Below are 20,261 nucleotides of genomic sequence, written 5' to 3'. Positions count from 1 at the left end.
TTGGCTTGTTTAACTAACAAGGATGTACAGTCATACCTCGAGTTACAGCCACTTCGGGTTGTGTCTTTTCGGGTTGCGGACCACCAAAACCCAGAAGTACTGGAATGGGTTACTTCCGGGTTTCGGCGGTCGCACATGCACAGAAGCGCCAAATCGCAACCCGCGCGTGTGCAGACGCGGGTTGCAAACCTGCATCCCGCATGAATCAGGTTTGCAACCCGAGCGTCCACTGTACATAATATTTCAAACATTTCAAGGAAGTTGAGCTGAAAGATGGGCACAGACTTCTGCTAAGGTTTTGATTATTTATAACATTTCATAATATTTTTCGTTCCATTTATTATTTCAAAATGACCTAAATGCAGAAGAAACGCAAAAACATAACCAAAATAATGCAACTAGATAACAACTAAATATTGTAGGAAGTAGTCAATCCCTTGACTTATTAAGTGCATATAGTATAACGTATGCAAAATCAAATTCATATTCATGAGCAAAAGGCATTATCTTTAGTGGTTTATGTATTCAGAAATTGGAGCACCAGAAGAACTGTAATTAGAGAGAACACACTGCGGTATGGTTCCAACACCAAAGGAAATCTTAATATAATGCAGGGGGAGAAGGAGAGTCCAGTCCAAAATTGATTCCCCCTTTGTTACTGTTTCTTGTGACTAAATTAATATTTAATTATCACTGAGAATAAAGTATAACCAAGATTCAACTTTTCTGGTCTTCCAATAACGATTTTTGTTATTACGACTTTTCATGCCCATGCCACTATTAGACACTCTTTGTACCATGAGATGATGTCCAGTAACCTATAATAGCTGAACCGTTATCTTCTCTCTAATCACTGGTTCTCACAATCAAGCTGATTCATGCAGACAGTTTAGTGCCCTTTATATTAAATTTCCAGTGCTGTGAAAACCACCTGGTAGTTGCAAACATTGAACTGTGCAGTGTATTTGAGTTCTAAGTGCAGAGAAATGGATTGGGTGGGGGACAACAGTCACTGGGTACATCCATGATGAAAGGTTGCGCAGGATATGGGGTTAACTACTTACAGAATTAAACGACGGCCTTGAAGTACCACCACATTTTTGTGGGGTACATGTCCCTGCTCCGCTCACCTGTCCTCCAGGCTGAGGGGCCTATGGGGCAGTTAGGGTCAAAGGGCAACACAGTGGCAAGTGGGAAACAAAAAAGTAAACTTTTGAAGTATTTAAACAGGTCAAGTTTCATGAATATATAACCTCCTCACGTATCAATGTGTAACTGGTGAAAAAGGCAGAGTTGGCAGAGACCAGCGCCATCAAGAGTTGTCCCTTCTCAATGGCTTCAAAGCATAAAATAACAAATATACAGCAATTAGACTCGTCTTGGTCATGTTAATGAGCATGTGATTCAAGCACATGGCTAAAGTGGGAGTTACCAAAGATCCTCAAGAAGCGTTTTCTCACAGAGTTCCATCATCATTTTCACTTACAGCCCACCCTTCGCCAAATGGTCCCAGGGCAGCTTACAGAAATACACAATTAAAATAAGTACAATTAAAATAATAAAAAACTACAAAGACAGCCAATATCAGAGTAATAAAAGAGTGGCACAGATTCATATTGCAGGAGGAGGGAAAACATAGATAGATTCAAACAAAGGTCTGGGAAAAGGGGTGTGTCTTGCCCAATTGCTGGAAAATGTACAATGATGGTGCAAGATGCACCTCTGAGAAGAAGTCATTTCACAACCTAGGGACCACCATGCCATTGTTTCATTGCTCAGATGTTTCAATTGTGAGCACTATTGCTGTGACAACCATCACAGCTTGGTGGTATTTCTATAGAGAAATATTTGCTGAAGACAAAACATTAATAGGACTTACCTACTTGACTAGTATTATGTCTCAACATGTGGTAAAAAGTGGACAGTTGATATAAGACTGTAGAATATATGTGTGTATGTGTGTGTGTGTATACACACACACACACACACACACACACACACACACACACACACATATATATACTATATTTTAAACCCAATAGAAAAATAGGCATATCTTAATGCTATGGGTTTTTTGTTTTTGTTTTTTAAATGATTGTTAAATTGTTAAAGTAACTACCGGTATGTGATTAATCTCAAAAAAGTGATGAAATTACAGATTATTCCGCAAGGCAGTTGTTTTGTATAGTTATTTCTGTTGTATTAGTATTTTTACGAATGCTGGTTGTTAACTAGCAAAACTGCTGTTGTTGCAAACAACACCTTCCCATTGTTGAAATAACCCCTCTCCTAAGGAATGAATGATATATGTACACTAAGCTACACCTGCTATAGTATGCAGATACTTGTTACAATAGGTTTACTACACATGTAGTGCCTCGGATCATAACAATTTAGCAGTACACCATAAGAAGCTGAACTACATAATGTGCTGCTAGTTTAAAGCAAGGATAGAATAATCTGATACTCAGTAATAATATGTAACAAATATTATAGACAAAGGATGTTTAGACAGAGGATGATTTTATGGGTTTATAATTATCATGCAATGTACAACTTTCCAATAGCAGTTACTATAACGAATAGCTTCAGTCTGAACTACTACTGCTTTTGTCATTATTGATTACACTCCCTTCATGCCAATTCTGAAACTTTCTTACAAGCAAGGCATTAAATCAAACACCAAAGGGAATTAAAATGCCTGCTTGCCCCTACATACTTTAATGCAAGGTAGCAGCTCTCCATCTCTGAACTGGTGCAGATCTACTTCATAAAAGGGTTCCAGTACAATTTACAAGTAAGGCTATTACCTGAGCAAAGCTTGCAACAACTGCACCCACATGCACAAACTATTTGCCTGTTTCACACACAGAGTTTAACAGAAGCACTGAATATTTCCAACCTGTGTAAAGAGGAGAGTCTCTGAGCTCCTGCTGTCCAGACTAAGCACAAATCTGATTGACTGGAAAAGCTCTTGGATGCTGGCTCTGAACTGTTCCTCTTCCATTCCACAAGTTGCTCTGGAGTAAAGGATCCGAGACTGCACAATAAACTTGAAAAGATATTCCAAGGCCTTAAGGAGTAGGAAGTGAATCAGTACAACAAGAGAAAAAGAAAAGGAGCTTAGAAAGAGCCAGAGAGGGAAAAATTAGATATATTATTAATAATTCTTCATTTTCAAAAATTGGATATGTATTTCATTAGTTAAAACCTGTAAAGAAAAAAGTTACTTTAAAAAGTTAGTTTTCACTGCCCACCAAAAACAAAAACAAAGCAGCAAAAATAAAACAAAAACCCCCAAAACAATATCAAACACCCATACGAACACTCTAAAAGGCCTGGGCAATTAAAATATTTTATACCGACACCAGATAATTTAGGTTCAGTACCAGCAAACCTTATGAGGCAGAGGGCAAGGGGGGACGTTCCAAAGTTGGGCCACAACAGTGGAGAAAGCCCTTTAACAGGTTAACCACAACCTCACCACAGATGATAAGGAGCCCCAAAGAGCAGCCTCTGATTAAAATCTTAGTAACAAATCAAGATTTATATAGGAAAATGCAGTCCCTTGGATAGCCTAGTTTCAAGTCATATAGGCTTTAAAAGCAGGAGTGTCTAACCTTCTTCAGCCTGGTTGCAGTAATGGTGGCCAAAGTGCAGGCTCTTACATGCATATAAGGTAAAGGTAAAGGGACCCCTGACCATTAGGTCCAGTCGTGGCCGACTCTTGGGTTGCGGTGCTCATCTCGCTTTATTGGCCGAGGGAGCTGGTGTACAGCTTCTGGGTCATGTGGCCAGCATGACTAAGCCGCTTCTGGCGAACCAGAGCAGTGCATGGAAAAGCCGTTTACCTTCCCGCCGGAGCGCTACCTATTTATCTACTTGCACTTTGATGTGCTTTCCAACTGCTAGGTTGGCAGGAGCAGGGACCGAGCAACGGGAGCTCACCCCGTCGCGGGGATTCGTACCGCCGACCTTCTGATCAGCAAGTCCTAGGCTCTGTGGTTTAACCCACAGCGCCACCCGCGTCCCATATGCATATACCACGCACCTATACAGGCATTTATCAGTGATGGGCATAGGAGAAATTTCTCCACTGCAGCCCAAGCTTGAGAAGCCCACATAGTCCTTGCTGTGGTATGTGTGATGTTTTCCCCACCTGCCTTTAGTAGGGGTGAACCCTTCCTTTCTTCCCCATGCAATTGAGAATGATCTCTCCACGAACTTGCATCAGAGGAAAGAAGAGACTCCCCCCCCCCATTGCTGCAATAGCCTACTGAATCTATAGTATTGTTAGGCTTGGTATCCTTTCTTGTAGTATGTAGGTTTTTGACCAATATGTGTCTTAAAAACGAACTGCCTTCAAAATTAAGTAACAGTTGACCATTTTGACATATATATTTTTTGCCAGTCATTTCATCAACACCAGTATGCTTAACGCAAGTAGCCATTTCAACAAAACCTACTTTTAATGAACAAGCAGTGCACATTTAGAATACATATAATTAATATTTATTTCTCTCAAAGATTTCAAAGATCTTTCGAGACAGATTTTCAGTCATTCTTTCTTCATGGGGTTTTTATTGTCAAGTTCAAAAGATGTACAATCAATTATGTGCATTCTCAAACTCAAGGAGATAAGTTTTACTCTAAAATTATAATCTGAACAGGACAAAAGGATTCATTTCTTCCCTAGATAATCAGTAACAAAAACCTATTCAAGACAGAGCTCTCTGCACAACAGAAAACTCTTCAATGTAAGAGTCATTTTAAACAGACGGCATTTCTATAGAAAACATACCCGCATTGCCTCCTGAATATGGTCCTGCCGTACAAGTTCTGCTGATCGGTCCATGTACCACTTCAAACACCGAATAAGTTCTCTGAGTAAAAACACGAAATACTGATACATTTCCAACCCCAGCCATGCTCACATCTAAAGATGTTTTTAAATACCATTTGCTAGTAATAAATTAAGTTAGGTTTTATATCATAGTTCGGTCTATTGATATTTTTAGCACATATAATTAAGTGGGATATAGAAATATATTCTTGGTGACCCAAAATAATTACTCTTCCATGTTTAACAATGATGGAGACAGACAAAAAGAGATTAGGCATGGAGATTACAGCAGATACTAGTCACAAAACTATTTTGCTTTAAAATGAAACAAAAACACTGCTTTACATTTCTCCAGAGTTTTTGTAATCTTGAGAGAAATCGACTGGCCTCAGTTTATCTTTTTTTCTGAAAAACGAGCTTGACTGTCTGTAAATAGTGCTCTTCCAGAGTAAAACTAAGTGATTATAAGGATGGTTAACTGATGGAAAAATCTTTTCGTCCACAAAAAAGCTGCAAGATGTTTTAGCTAAAGCATAAAAACAGAGTCTAATTAAGAAAAGGTCCTGTTTGACCCCGCCCAATTTCCTTAAACTCTTTTGGCATGTTCCCTCTCAGAAGACTCAGAGGGAGAACATCCCCATTTAGGACTGTCATCCAATTTTTTTAATTGAAAAAGAGTATTTTGTTTCTTGTTTTATGCCACAAACATTTATTCAGTAAGATTGCTTCGTACTACTGGATGTTCTACTAAACAATAAATTAGAACTGTTGCTATCTATCTCATCTGAAGTGACACTCTAATGTACAATTGTGGTAAAATAGAACCTACTTGTAGGCCAGCGCTCCTGCAAAGTGCTTTTGGATGTAAGTGTCCATTACAGGTCGAAAATGAAAATATTTGCTGTCACGCAGGAGATTGATGATGAACACCTGCAGAAGAGAGAGACAAAACCACACCTAAGGACACAGATCACCAAAGCTTACAAAGGTCATAAAAATAATGGATAAAGGGAAGTCAAAACTGTTCATCTCTCAGAAGTGTGCTATGCTTACAAGAGACTGAAAGACCAGCAGTCCATATTTTTCGGTGTTGTCATCCAAAATCACAAATAATGTGTCCAAGATATCCTGCAAGAACTGGAAAGGCACAAACATTCAAATGACTTCTCCTGGTAAACAATTCTACAAAAACACACCATTTATAACGTGTAAGAAAGAGAGATTCAAGACTGCTCCTAGTTCTCCAGAGTAAAATTACTGAGACATAGGGTGGGTTGCCAACCAAGTCATAGAGTAGGCACACTGAAATCAATGAGTATCACCTAGGTTATGGGTAAACAAACTAAGGCCTGGGGGCTGGATCTTGCCCAATCACCTTCTCAATCCAGCCTGCGGACAGTCCAGGAATCAGCGTGTTTTTACATGAGTAGAATGTGTCCTTTTATTGAAAATACATCACTGGTTATTCCAAGATTATCAGTAAATTGTAATGGTTCCTAGCTCTCGCAGAGGTCCACTTGCACAATGAAAATTCCCCCTCCTCTTCCTCCCTACAGCTTCTTGCACACCCTCAAACCATAGCTAAGTGTGGGGAGACCCTCTGGAGCACATTTAGGAGTGGGCGGGGGCTGCATCAGGGAAGAGAAGAAATATAAGCCCTGTTATGCAGTGTTGGATTCAAACCTAAGAGTATGGCGAAATGTCACACATTATACATTTCTAGATGTTGCCAGAAAAGGGAGGAGGAGGAGATGCAGCTCTGTAGCAACATCACATTCTCCCTACCACCTGGTTGCAAAACTGGTCCCATGAACCAATGATACGTTGCTAACTCAGCACTTCTTAGGTTTGTGCTTAAGATAATCACACCTTGATTTCACCTACTGATCGAAGACAGAGCAAGTAAAGCAGAGGCTTTCTTCCTCAAAGACTTGTACTAATTGTCACAATAGCTGCACATTAATAACAACCTGGAGGGGACACAGCACCTTAACAATTTCTTCACCACTGACATGCCTCAGTCTTCCTAAGATATCCATAACACGATCTGGATAAGCCTTCCATTTCAAGAGAGCAAGTAGATCCACTGTAAATAATTGAAAGAATAAATATAGAAACACAAAGTATAACATACTAAACACACTAATTACAGAGGAAAATTGGCATAAGTAGAATTATCAGATATCTGTGAACAACTGACAATGGTTAAAAATTATTTTCAGAGAGCAAATTTATAAATCGGTAAGATTTAGTGTTCTAATCCTATACATGCTTACTTGGGAGAAAATCACATTCAAATTCAGCACAGTAAGACATGCTTAGTGAACACGCTTAGGATTTGATTGCATAAATGCATAAGTATAGCAATCATATCACCACAAAACAATACATCTTGGACAATTAAGTAATTTTATTCTTCATCTTTTAAAATGTTCTACACTATGTTCTTTTAAAATGTTCTACACTATGCCAAACAAAAATATCAGGAAGTTAGTTCTGACAAGCAATATATGCTAAAAAAAAGGGGGGGGGGACATGCAAAATGTTTCTTCCAAGTCATAGAATTGTAGAGTTGGAAGGGAAACTGAGGTCTTAGTTATTTGATCAAAAATCAAGATAGTTTTCTTTAGCTTTAGTTATTTGATCAAAAATCAAGATAGTTTTCTTTAGCTTTAGTTATTTGATCAAAAATCAAGAGATGGTGGAAGGGAGGCTGCTGAAGCTGTCTGCAGGAGCAAGCTTTTAGTTCCCAAAATGGGAATGCTGGCTACAGCAGACAGCTCGTTTAATGAATTCCTTTGGCTTTTCCTCAGTGTATTGTCTTAATTAAAAAACAAAAACAAAACAATGATTGCCAAGTTTAAAAATCAATTGAGATGGGATTTTACTCAGCAGAATCATTTCTCTTCTATCCAGGTCTCCTGAAACCTCTTTCTGATCTCAATGCTTTGCCCAAAATGCATGCTTTTCCTCACCTGTGATTTCAAAAAACCACCCCCAGCAGTTATTGGTGGCTTTTATAAAAACATTCATCATAATTCAAGTAATTATTTGTACACTCTAAAATATTGTAAACCCTGCAGAAAGGAGGCTTGCAGTTACCACACAACAGCTGACAGGTGGTGATTTTAAGAGCCTGCTGGGCAGTGGGCCCTTCAAAGCACCACACAACGCTCTTTACAAGGCCTGCATGGTGCTTTGAAGTCCTGGCAATCATCACCTGATATCAATGTTACATCACGTGACTGACACGTGGGCAGCCTCACTACCACCTGCCAAATTTGTCCTGTGAAGGGTATTGGAGATCAGGATCTGGCCCAATGCTGTAGATTTATATATATTCCTCCTCATCTATTTAACTGTGCCACTCATTAAGATATGAGATTTCAGCTTTCCCCCTCCATTTCTATTAACTTTGACTACTGGTCAAATTCACCCTCAAAACACCTCCCTCCCCCAAGTTTTTATTAGCAAATGGAGAGTCTGATTATGGAAAGGGCAGCTTCTTTTGCACTGGCGGCAGACATATCAATATAACTTTGTACAAATATGCATATGGTAGATTGCTCTAAGGCAGTGGTTCCCAATTAGCTAAGTATTGTGGACACCTGTTTTTCAAAAGCCAAGACATGGACCCCCCTACTTCTGAAAAAATTGATATTGCTATGGTACTTTTTGCTCTGTGAATGATGCCACTGATCCCCTGAGTGGGTTATGTGGACCCTCTGTGGTCCACAGACCACCAGTTGGGAACCACCAGTCTAAGGTGGTGGGAACTTTTTTTAGCCTGAGAGTCACCTTCCATTGTGAGTAACCTTCTGCAGGCCAGAGGTCAATGGTGGACAGGACCACAGGGAAAAGTGGGTGGAGCAATAAATGTCTCTCTTATTGTACAGTAGACTACATTCCAGCCATGCAAAAGTCACAAACTCTCTCTCTCTCTCTCTCTCTCTCACACACACACACGTACGTGTCTCTCCATCCAGGTAAGCAAGCGGCCTTATCACAGACCAGGTACGTATTCCAGCCAGCCAAATAAAAGCACTCATGGGAGGTTTAGAGCAGGACCAGTGAGGGGCATGGCTTGGAGAGGGTGGGATAAGAGGATTGGAGAGCCGGATTTGACCTCTGGTACTGAGGTTCCTAATCTAATTAGATTTTTCTAATAATTTGGCTTTTTAAAAATTAGAACTTTATTTAAAATTTTATTTTATCATTAACATTATTTATTACATTTATATACCACCTTTATTTTCCAAGAATCTCAAGGTGGTGTACATGGTTCTCCTCCTCTCCATTTGATCCTGAAGACAACCCTGTGAGATAGATTAGGCTGAGAGATGGTGACTGGCCAAGGTGAGCTTTATGGCTAAGTGAGGCGTCAAACCCTGCTCTCCAAGGTCCAACACTCTAACCATTACACCATACTGCTGTGCCACAACTGTGACTTAACTTGGAGAGGTTAACCACAGCAAAAGTTTTTTTTAAAAAATAATAATAATTGAAATTACCTTTTACCTTGTATTTCATTACTACGTGCATAAGACACACACCTCACCCCGAAAAGCAGCATTTCCAAATCAGATACATACTGTTGGCAGCTACAGCCACTCAGCAGAGATGGACTTTGGCAATATGAGCGAGGACTAAAATACCTCCCTCCGATTTCTTATTTTCACAATGATTGCTTTTGGAGCAGAGATTGATAGAGCACCCTCCCTCCTTTCACCTTCTGTTCTGCACATGCTCTGAAGTGCACTATTTTCCGTCCCCTCAGCTTGGCGCCATGTGCAAGAGAACCACCCACGCCACCCCTAAATCTGGCACTGCACTCAAAGACCCCTTTCTATGTGAATATATAGCAAATATTGCAATTATTTATTTATTAAAGTGGCATATCGCCCTTCATCCGTAGATCTCGGGGTGACTCGCAACATAAAAAGTACAAGACTAAAAACAGAAAATATGTAATAGTAACAAAAGCAAGCCAACAGCCCCCCCCCAAAGGACCATGCATTGCATTATTTCAATGAAATATACAAAGCACCCCCCTCTATCTTTTTTGCATCCTATGATTTCTTGCAATGAAAACCGCTGTACCATTCTGGGTGAGTTTGGTAGAAGAGAGCTGAGTAGAGATTGCAAATGACTCTTTGGTGCTGCGCTGGAAAATCAGGCTTGAAGGAATGTTGGGACAGCCATTATAGTCCTCTTTGCAGCATGGAAGACCCAGGTAGAGGGCATGGTTATTGAATGTGCTGTTTTCATCACACTGTAGACATAAAAAAGGACATCTGCTTTAGCTGGAAAATTATATATGCTTTACTCCATGTATTGCTGTGCCTCTAAACAGAATATGGAGGACTTTATGTGGATTCTAGGCATGCAGACATTCTGTATTCGGAATATGTATGCTACTCATTCAAACAGCACACACTTTAGAAAACAGCTTTCTACCAGTTCAGATAGATCAAATTTCCTCAGTTTAGTGCCCTCTAGATATTTTTAATAACTCCTATAATCTCTGATCATTTGGCATGCAGGCTGGGATTGATGGGAGTTGGAGACTACTACAAAAGTTTTGTAATAATTAAAAAGCTACATGCACCTTCCATTTCAATTAACTTCCTTTTAAATAGCTCGATTATACCGGGTAAAAATAAAACACCTCTGTTAGGAGTATATATAAAGTATAAAATAATACATCCCTGTGCTAAACATGATTACTACAGCAGAATAGATTTTATTAGCAGCTTGCTTCTCAAGGCTTCTAAACATAACCTCTATTTATATCCAGATATTAATTTTCAGTCGAGCTGATGGGTTGTGCTGTTTATAAGCCTCTGTAGAACACCTTATTCCAGTGGTTTCCAATCTGTGGGCTGCAGACCCCATAGGGGCTCCTGAGTTATCCCAAGGGATCTGCTAAGCATGACTGGCGGCAGCAGTAAGGGCCCTGATTGCGGACTCAGGAGCTCAGAAGGACCCATTCCTGTTGCACCCGGTGTCTCCACTCATTAGCCACCCTCCTCAAGGACTAGATATGGGCACAGGAAGGCATGCAGTCTTTGGAGGGGAGGGGGGGGGACTCATTTTTTCACCCTGTTACAATGTTGTCCCAGGATGGTCTTAGTGTTGTGCAAGAGAGGGAACATTTTCCATGATAATTTTGCATAATTAGTAAGTTTAACTTTTTATTTTAAAAAACTATACCCAAATGAAATAAAATAAAATTAAGTAACACTGTGGACCTTTCAGGAACTGGGGTGTCCCGCCCCGCCCCCCCAAGCAAAATTCAAGACTGTAATCATGCATGACATCTATCCTGACCCCAAATATAAAGCAGGATACAAGTATAAAAACATAAGGAAGAGAAGAAGAGGAAGAAGGAGGAGGAAGAAGAGAGGTGGGGAGGGTATTCTAAAGAAAGAGTGAGAAGGTTAAGATGCTTGTGAAGGTCTATCTGCTCGCAGTATCTCACAATTTGTAATGTACTGTAACAGACAAATCAAGATCCGTACAAACACTTATTTTAGCAGATCTGGACCATTATAGATTTACTCTACAACAGTGAACAGTGAAATGACTTGATGGTAGACCTATAATATATGAAGAGTGAGGAACTATCATACCTTATAAACATAAAGCTCATGAATATCATCAGAAAGGGTGGTGCCATCATCTCTCATTAGTGGTGTAAATGCAAAGCCAAAAAGCTTCTTTTCACCTTTATCTTTTGCTGCAACAAGAAACAAAATGTTTACATGAATTCTAGCAACTACCAAATTAGAATTTTAGCCTGTCCCTGTAACTTATAATAGATAGAGGAAAGGTTTTCCATGATGCCTATTTTGCATTTTCATAATTCTGATTGTGCTTTCTACAGTCATAAAATATTCTATATCAGACATAACAGTTACAGACCTATGTCTTCAAATGCAGGTTATAAAGTTGGGGAAAAGCAAGTTCAATAGAGATATGGAGAAGGGGTGCTGAACCCTTTCCCGCATTCTCTTCCCTTCTTGCCAGGCCATTTTTTCCTAGTCAGGCTTATGGCAACCCCTTCCCACTGTTGCAACACTGTACCTCTATATATATCTACTCAGAAGTAAGTCCCCTTAGGGAAGAAACAAAACACAACCCCTGGCTTAACATTATGTCTTAACCAGGAAATGCAGCTTGTTTAGCTCAAACAAATCACAACAAGGAAGCCAACAGCAGATCATGGTTTCCTTGGAGCAAAACAAAGCACAACCCCAACTTCTGACATGGGAACTAGGCTAGTGACTTCTACACTGATTTTTTGTGACTATGCCTTTCAGCATTAGGAGAAGATGTAAAAATCAATATCCCTATCACAAAGGAAGAGTGTAAGCCATGTATTTTGCTAAAAGAAACAAAGCTCCAAGTAACAAACAAAGAAAGACCATTTACTTTGGAATGGACCTCAAAAAAGATGCTCCTAGACAAACTCAGAAAGGGAACTAAAACAGAATATATATGTTTCTTCAGAGCCCAAATTCCATTTTTTGCTTAATCTGTAATAACTAATTTGTTAACACATCTTCCAGCCCTCAACACATGATGAGGGGTTTATCTATTAGCCAGTTCAGGATCTGACATTGCTACAAATTATCCCAAATAACTGCCTTGTTAGAGGTTGTTGCAGTTATTTTTACTGCAGCTATCAATGACTGAAATGGTAATGAGAACATGCCCTAACCACCATATGTTTTCAAGCTATTACATTCTCCCAATCCTTTGCAAAATCAGCACAGAAATAATCTACAGAAGAAAACCAGCCTATGAAAATTAGGTATCTTCCAGGCGGAGAACCATGTTGCACTCACTGGAACAGTGCCTGAACTCAAAACGGAGGTGAGAACCACGGAACCTGTCTATGGGAATGGGAAGTTTGATGACTTCTCCCCAACGAGGGCTGTTGCTGTGATAGAGGACAAAGGAATGATATAGACTCCTACTTGGCTCTCCCGAGCCTAAACTGATGCAGTCCTGGGGGGGAAATGAAAAAGAATACAGAATAAGAATTAAAGAATATCACATTGCAAAAGATACACAATAACACCAAGGAAGTATCATGTTAAGGATGCAGAAACACAGCATACTGTAATCAGTCCAATTCATATCCAGCTGCTAAACAATGTGACGGACAGATGCAAAACTTTGAAATATGGAACTCTAGAAACTCAAGAAGGGAGGAGTCTAGATTTTTAAGGAGGAGGAGGAGAAAATCTGAGCAGCAACTAGGGAGGGAGTGCTAATGATGTTTCTCATATAATAAGTGCCTTTTCTTATTAAATAAGTCATTTCTTATTTTGAGAGATACAGAGTTCAGGTATGATTCTGAACTCCTAGGAATTTTCTGCCTCTTTGATCACTAGCCATTCAAGCTTCTGTGAGTGAAAAGAGGGAATCCTTAGAATAGTCTGTCTTATTTTTTCTAATTAGCAGAAAGAAGTAAGTTTCAGGTGAATAATTATCACCTAAAAAAACAACCAGCAACTAACTCCCTACTCTGAATTACTACAAAGCACCAGGACTTTGTCAATGATGTTTTAACTTAATAGCAAACAAAACAAAACAAAAACTCCACTCAGTTTAAAAGGCCATAGATTGTTTACTTAGCCAAAGACCTGGGAGAAGAGGAATGTTTTTGCCTGGTGCCTAAAGATACATAACAAAGGTGCTAAGCGAGCATCTCTGGGGAGCGTGTTCCACAGGTGGGCAGCCACTAGCATGGGGAGAGGTGGTCCTTGAGGTATAAGCCATTTAAGGCTTTATAGGTCAAAAACAGCACTTTGAATTGGGCCTGGAAACTAATCAGCAGCCAGTGCAGTCAGGCCAGGACTGACGTTAATATGCTCCAATGAGCAGCCTGGCCACTGACTTCTGCGCCAAATGAAGTTTCCACATTGTCTTCAGAGGTAGCCCCACATATAACGTGTTGCAGTAATCTAACTAAGAGGTTGTCAGAGCATAAATGACAGAAATTGGGCTGTCCCTGTCCAAATAGTGGTGCAGCTGGGCCACCAGTTGAAGTTGATGGAACTCACTCTGCCCCACTGAGGCCAACTGAGCCTCAAGCGACAGTAATAGGTCCAGAAGGACCCCCAAGCCACATATCTACTGCTTCAGAGTCAGTGTAACTCCATCAAGAGCAAGCAACTTCCCATCTTCCAACCCACTAACAGTGCCTTGGTCTTATCTGGACTGAGCTCCAGTTTATTGGCTCTCATCCATGACCAAGGCAAGACAATGTTCCAGCACATTCACTGCCACAACTGCAGATGAAAAGGAGAAGCAGAGCTGTGTGTCATCAGTATATTGCTGAGTGTACTCAAAAAGTCCAGATGACCCCACTCAGTGGTTTCATGTAGATGTTAAACAGCATGAGGGATAATGCTGAGGAACCCCACACTGAAGGCTCCACGGGGCTGAAGAACAACCCCCCAAACATCACCCTCTGGAAACAACCATCCACATAAGAGCAGAACCACCGCAAGGTGATGCCACCCACCCCAGCTCGGATAGACACTCCAGAGGTATATGATGTTTGATGGTATCTAAAGCTGCTGAGAAGTCAAGGGGAATTAACAGGGACACATTTCTCCTGTCTCTCTCCCAACAGAGGTCATCATACAGGGTAACCCAAGCAGTTTCTGTTCCAAATCCAGGCCTAAAACCCAACTGAAATAGATCTAGAAAAATCAGTTTCCTGCATGAGCGCCCACAACCACCCATTCATGAACCCTGCCCAAGAAGGGGAGATTGGCAACTGGCCAGTAATTACTTAGATGTTCCAAATCCAGGTAAAATTAAAATTGTTTATTTCTAATACGCCTACAGAAATCAAGCACTGTGCATAAAACAAAATAAGGAGCACAGGCTAGGCCATCAAGCTTACAATCTAATTAGGCTTACAGACAAAGGAAGGGGAGAGGTTAGGAGATGATAAAGGAGTGAGATAGAGAGTAAATGTGATATCTTCATTAGGCATTCCAATACACCAGAGGAAGGAGTCCAATGGATGCTGGGGTGTAAAGTGTTCCAGGGATGCGAAGTAGCAAAGAAGAGAGAGTTCACATCTAAGTAACAAAGGATATAATATTGTCCTTGTTTAAAACATTTATAGGTGACCTTTCTATACAATTAAAGCAGTTTACAATATATCACATCTACCATAAAACTAAATGAAATAAGAAGAGTAAAACCAACTCATTAATCAAACTAACACAGTGGATGATCTTGGATGAGTTACCATTTCTCAGCTATGTGAAAATAAAATGGCAGCAAATTATGTATTCTGCTCTGAGATCCTTGAGGAAGGAAGGGGGGAAGGTAAAAATAAAATAAATAGGTCCTCTCAGTGTTAGTGCAGGAATGAAAACAAATGGGATTGACTGAGCAGCAATGAAAGGCCCTTTCATCATAACCCATCTGTAGACAGATATTTTTCCTGATTGAGATTTTTTTTTTTTGCTTTCATTGCTGCACAGTTCCATGCAAGTAACCACTGTAATAATTAAGTTCAAATAAGTGAACAGAAGAAATTCAGTTTTTCCAAATTTTAAAAATCTGAAAGTAAATGACAGAACTAAAGTAATGCTACATTTAATAAAAATTATATCTATTTACCTTTAGAATCTCTCCATCTGCATAAAGAACATACATAGTCACTTCAATGTTCTTCTGAACACTTTTCCCACCTCTTTCAAAGTCTCCTTTCTCTAAAGTCAGGTACAAGTCATTGCGTATATCACCTACACAAGAAGAAATAAACATTTTTTAGAAAACGTGACAATTCTGTGAAAGCCAGTGATGTTTTATTCACAATTCTGATGGGAATCCAACTCATTCCAAGTAGAAAATAAATAGTTAATAAAAAATGAACATTTTAACACCAGTGCATTAAAGTAGATGGCTGTTAGTAATGCTTTATGAAGTCTGAGAATTCGGTAAATCATTTAGGAGACAAAGGTGAGGGAGAGGAAGTAATTTTTTCGTATTGCTTTGCTAAATTCTCTGGTTAACAAATAAATTATCAAAAACACTCCTGAGCATGAGCAACAACGGCTGAACCTATAGGAAACATCCAGCCCCTGCTATGATTTCTCTTGCCTGTGGGCTGCAAGCAGCTGGGCTGCTCAGCAATATTCATCAAACAATTCTACTGCAAAAGCAATGCCAAATTTCTGATATGATTGGCGTTTCTCCTAACACAAGATGCCTCACAAGGCCTCTGCATCATTGCCAGGAGGGTCCTTCAGCCAGGAGGTCTGGATTTCCCCTGGAGCAGGCACATAGTAAATGGGGGCAGTAGTGACATCAAGAGATCTCTAGCCCCTGAACCGTTTGGCAACAAATAACAAATAATATAGTTATCCATTTAGTTACCTCAAATGTCAGTATTTGAGTACTACTTTACCAAGAGGAAAACTTCTCACATCATATACCTGTCTATAATATAAATTTCAACTCAAATGAAATGAATGAACAATCTCACAAGTTTCCTGGATTCCTGCCTAGCTTGCAGACCTTGTATGGGCTGCAACAGTGGGAATGCTTACCCACTTTTCAAGCCATTCAAAGAGATTCCTGTATCTAAGAAATGCAGTAGCTAAGTGCAGAATATAGCAGAATTTCAGCCCTTTGTTGATTTAAATATGACTGAAAAGTGTTTCAGCATGAAATAATAAGACTTTTTTCTGCCCTACATGGAAGACTCTTTCTACTACAATGCTAGGAATAATGCATGAATTTAAACATGAAACACTATTTGCTTTCATAACACAACTGCAATTTCCTCACTTGTAGTATGCTTCTCCAGGCAACCTAGTAATGAAATCTATTCCTATTTTTCTTCCGCAAAAGTATATGTATTATTATTCCTGCATTGCAGGGGGGTTGAACTAGATGATCCTACAATTCTATGATTCTATATGCATGAAGATTAGCTAAAATACTCTTCATTAGCAATAATTACAAAGAGTTATATTTTATTCTTGCTCCATTACTCTGGCTCCCACTTTGTAGTCTTATAAGATCAATTTAACCGAGATCATAGGCAGCCTGTACATGGAATATGGAATAGCTTTTACTGCATTAGACCACAGCAGCAGATGTGTGGAACAGAAGGCTGCACATCCTTTCTCTTTCTCCTCTTCCTTCCCCTGCACCATTTTCTGTCATTTAAGGGGTATCTCCATCTACATTTCATCGAACTATGTATTCAGTATTGTGGGTCCAATTCTGTGGAAATCCCTTCCAGGTGAGTGGGGTGGGGGAGAACCTCCCTACTGAATTTCTGGCACTTGGAAAAAACCTCTTCATTTCAACAGGCATTTTAAATTACCAGTAGTTTTTTTCCTGATTTCATGCTTAATTGTAACTGTTTGTTTGGGTTTTTTTTTTTGCTGCACCCCTTTTTATCCCTATTGTACACTTGCTTAGAAACTGCAGTATTAAGTATTCTACGCATTATTAAAATAAACAAATAAATAAGGAACGCCTACCAACCAATACAGTGGTACCTCGGGTTAAGTACTTAATTTGTTCCAGAGGTCTGTTCTTAACCTGAAACTGTTCTTAACCTGAAGCACCACTTTAGCTAATGGGGCCTCCTGCTGCTGCCGCACCGCAGGAGCACGATTTCTGTTCCCATCCTGAAGCAAAATTCTTAACCTGAAGCACTATTTCTGGTTTAGCGGCGTCTGTAACCTGAAGCATATGTAACCTGAAGCGTATGTAACCCGAGGTACCGCTGTATTGTGGGACGCAAGTGGCTTTCAGTTTCAGTTCTGTTCCCCATTCAACCAGTAACACAGAGGCTGTTGACCCTATACCTAGATATTGTCACATGCTGCAATGCACACACAGCCCCCAAATGGTTTGAATCCATGCTTTTATCCACATTGCCATGTGAAGGAAAATCTATATTTTCTTCTATACCACGTACTGCAAAACAGGAGTGAAATTAATAACTGCAACATCTGAGTATTCTAGGTAAGTATCAGGGCCAGTCCGATACATTTTGCTTCCTGAAAAGGACGATATTGCACTCCCACTCCCATTCAAGTACAGAAGCTGACCTAAATAAGCTGAATCTTATTTACATATTGGCAATGGGATAGTGTCCTCCTGAGAGCAGCAGGGGACCTAAGAGTGTACAGGCGAAGTGGCACACATAGCTCTGTCCACCAAGAAAAGGCTACAGGAGGAGCAGACTGGGGACTGTGAAATGACATGCATGTATTCTGTCTGCTCCTGTGTCTGCAGCAAAGAAGGACCAGAGTGCTGAGAAACGATTTATCACTCTCGCACACCTGGCTATCTCTTTCCACCTGACTTTTCAGGCTTGGAAAGCAGAGAGCACAAGAAAGAGAGCCTCTTTGTCTCTTTCTGTAGCATTTCAGACCTATTTCCATGCTTGTAAAAGCAAAGGGGAAAGAGACAGATGAGCACAGGGGGAAAGCAAGTTCTTGGTTCAATTTCTCTTTCCAATGATTTTTTTTTTCTGTTTTAGAAATCAAAAGAGAAGAAGTAGCAGAGAAGCTCAAAAAAAGACCATCTTTCATTTCAAACCTCCCTCTGTCTCTCCTCCCCCACCTCACCTTACTTTATTTTCCTGCTGTGGAAAGCAAAAATATGAGCAGCAGAGGTAGCAGCATGAGGCATGAAGAAAATAATTGTGTTCCTGCACTTTCCTGTCTGTTTCATCAGCAACTAATGTCTTGGTAGGACAAAAATGCTTTCTTTGATTGTGTTAAGTTAGTGTGCACAAAGTTGTAAAATTAGTTGCTGACTAGAGATATAAGGAGATTAATGCATTTCTTTTTCAAATAAATACATTATAAAACTGATGGAATATATTGTTTCAACATCAAATCTCACATGATTAGGATTTTTTAACGCAATCCAATGTGAAGGAAGTTCAATATTTTCATTCTGCACTTAAAGAATTTTTTTTATGATGGGAAAATGCAACTAGTGGGGGAGGAAAAAAGGCTGTTGGTGTTAGTCAAGTCGTCCGTGTCTTTTTTGTCTCTGCCCCCCCCCCCCATCTCATTTTTTAACATCCAGCTTGCTGAAGGATTCTAGGGTACTTGAAAGTTTAAACATTATTTTATAACATTTTGGTTGACCTAACAAAGGCACTGCCCTAATACAGTGTTTGGAATTTTTCATGTGGGCCAACACATCTACATTTACTCTGAATATAATTGTCTTGCTATGAGGTTGTGACTTCTGCAAGTATAGCTACAAAAAACACTCTTGCTTTGAACTTAATGCTCCTCAAAGTTCTGTCTGAAAAACACGAGCATAAAGACTGAAAGGAACACACGCCTTTACATAAGCTACTGTGATGGAAAACTTGTGTTTGAACTAAACAGCATTGATTTTCTGTAACTCTGCTTTGTACATGGATGGATCTTAGGGGACCGAGGATTTCCTGTTGCTACCAGCCTTTATTTTGTCTGGGATAGCAGTAGCTTGGGAACTTTGAGAGGTGCTTATCAAATGTAAATGGCAATCATCTAAGAATGATCTGATGGCTTATTTAGTTCTTTGTTGTGCTAGTGAGCTCCTCTAAATTTTGTGTAGAAAATTAAGCTGTAGAATCCTAGGTACCTTTCCCCCCCAATAACTCCTGAGTCACAGCTCACCTGGGCTCAATTGGCTAGAAATTTCAAACTCTTCTAGCATCCATTTTGAAAAAGTTTTGATGGATGCTTATATCTCTGTACTTTATCAGACTGGCTTTAATATGGTCCCACAAATGCTCAAATCCACATACCTAAGTAAGTTACTTATCTGTGAGGAGTGGGAGGTTGAAGAAGGACTCATAGCCTTGCCCTTGTAGCATGACTTCCGAAGTAACCCTTCCAGAAGTGCACCTACCTTGGGGCAGAAATGTCTATAGGGGTGGGAGCAGATACATGTCTCTGAATATGACTCAGGAACTTAGTTTTAGGTTTCACCCACACTTCCACTTGTCCTGTGGCTAGAAAGAAAGGGTCTAAGCAATTTTCCATTTGTCCCGTGCTTTCCAGCACTAAATCAGAACAAATGTCAATCCAGAGAAAACCCAATAGAGGTTTGCTCCGATTCATCTGTAAACAGTGGCTTTTCCACAGGGAAAGCGGTGGGATGAGCAAAGTGTGGCTGACCCCTTAGTCAGAATGCGCCAGACTCTGTATAAAAGGGGTTTGTGCAGCCCCTCAAGTGAGAAATGCCAGCATATAGTCTTCCTGCAAAGTTGTTGATTTGTTAATCTTTATCAGCCTCAAGCATTCCATGAAAAGTATGATGCAGGAATGGGAAAACAGCAAGCAATAAATGGACAGAACACAGTAAAGCAAAAACTTACACCCAACTATCTTCATCTCTGCGCCATTAA

The 20,261-nt window shown here is 39.9% G+C and overlaps 1 protein-coding gene across 1 annotated transcript in view; it reads right to left on the bottom strand.

Moving 5' to 3' along the window:
• Window positions 1–20,261, bottom strand: part of DOCK3 (dedicator of cytokinesis 3) — a 145,013-nt gene that overhangs the window by 61,590 nt on the left and 63,162 nt on the right. Inside the window, exons 15-23 of the mRNA XM_083486869.1 lie at window positions 15,500–15,624; window positions 12,694–12,856; window positions 11,476–11,582; window positions 9,944–10,115; window positions 6,832–6,929; window positions 5,897–5,980; window positions 5,673–5,773; window positions 4,802–4,883; window positions 2,903–3,073 (exon numbers count right to left, since the gene is read on the bottom strand). Coding sequence (XP_083342995.1) covers window positions 2,903–3,073; window positions 4,802–4,883; window positions 5,673–5,773; window positions 5,897–5,980; window positions 6,832–6,929; window positions 9,944–10,115; window positions 11,476–11,582; window positions 12,694–12,856; window positions 15,500–15,624 — 1,103 coding nt within the window. The remainder of the gene's footprint in view (window positions 1–2,902; window positions 3,074–4,801; window positions 4,884–5,672; window positions 5,774–5,896; window positions 5,981–6,831; window positions 6,930–9,943; window positions 10,116–11,475; window positions 11,583–12,693; window positions 12,857–15,499; window positions 15,625–20,261) is intronic.

This window comes from Podarcis liolepis (genome assembly GCF_965112155.1).
Source record: "Podarcis liolepis genome assembly, chromosome: 2".
NCBI classification, from domain to species: Eukaryota; Metazoa; Chordata; class Lepidosauria; order Squamata; family Lacertidae; genus Podarcis; species Podarcis liolepis.
Note: the sequence above shows the minus strand (reverse complement) of the source record. Positions and strands in the feature narration are given on the sequence as shown.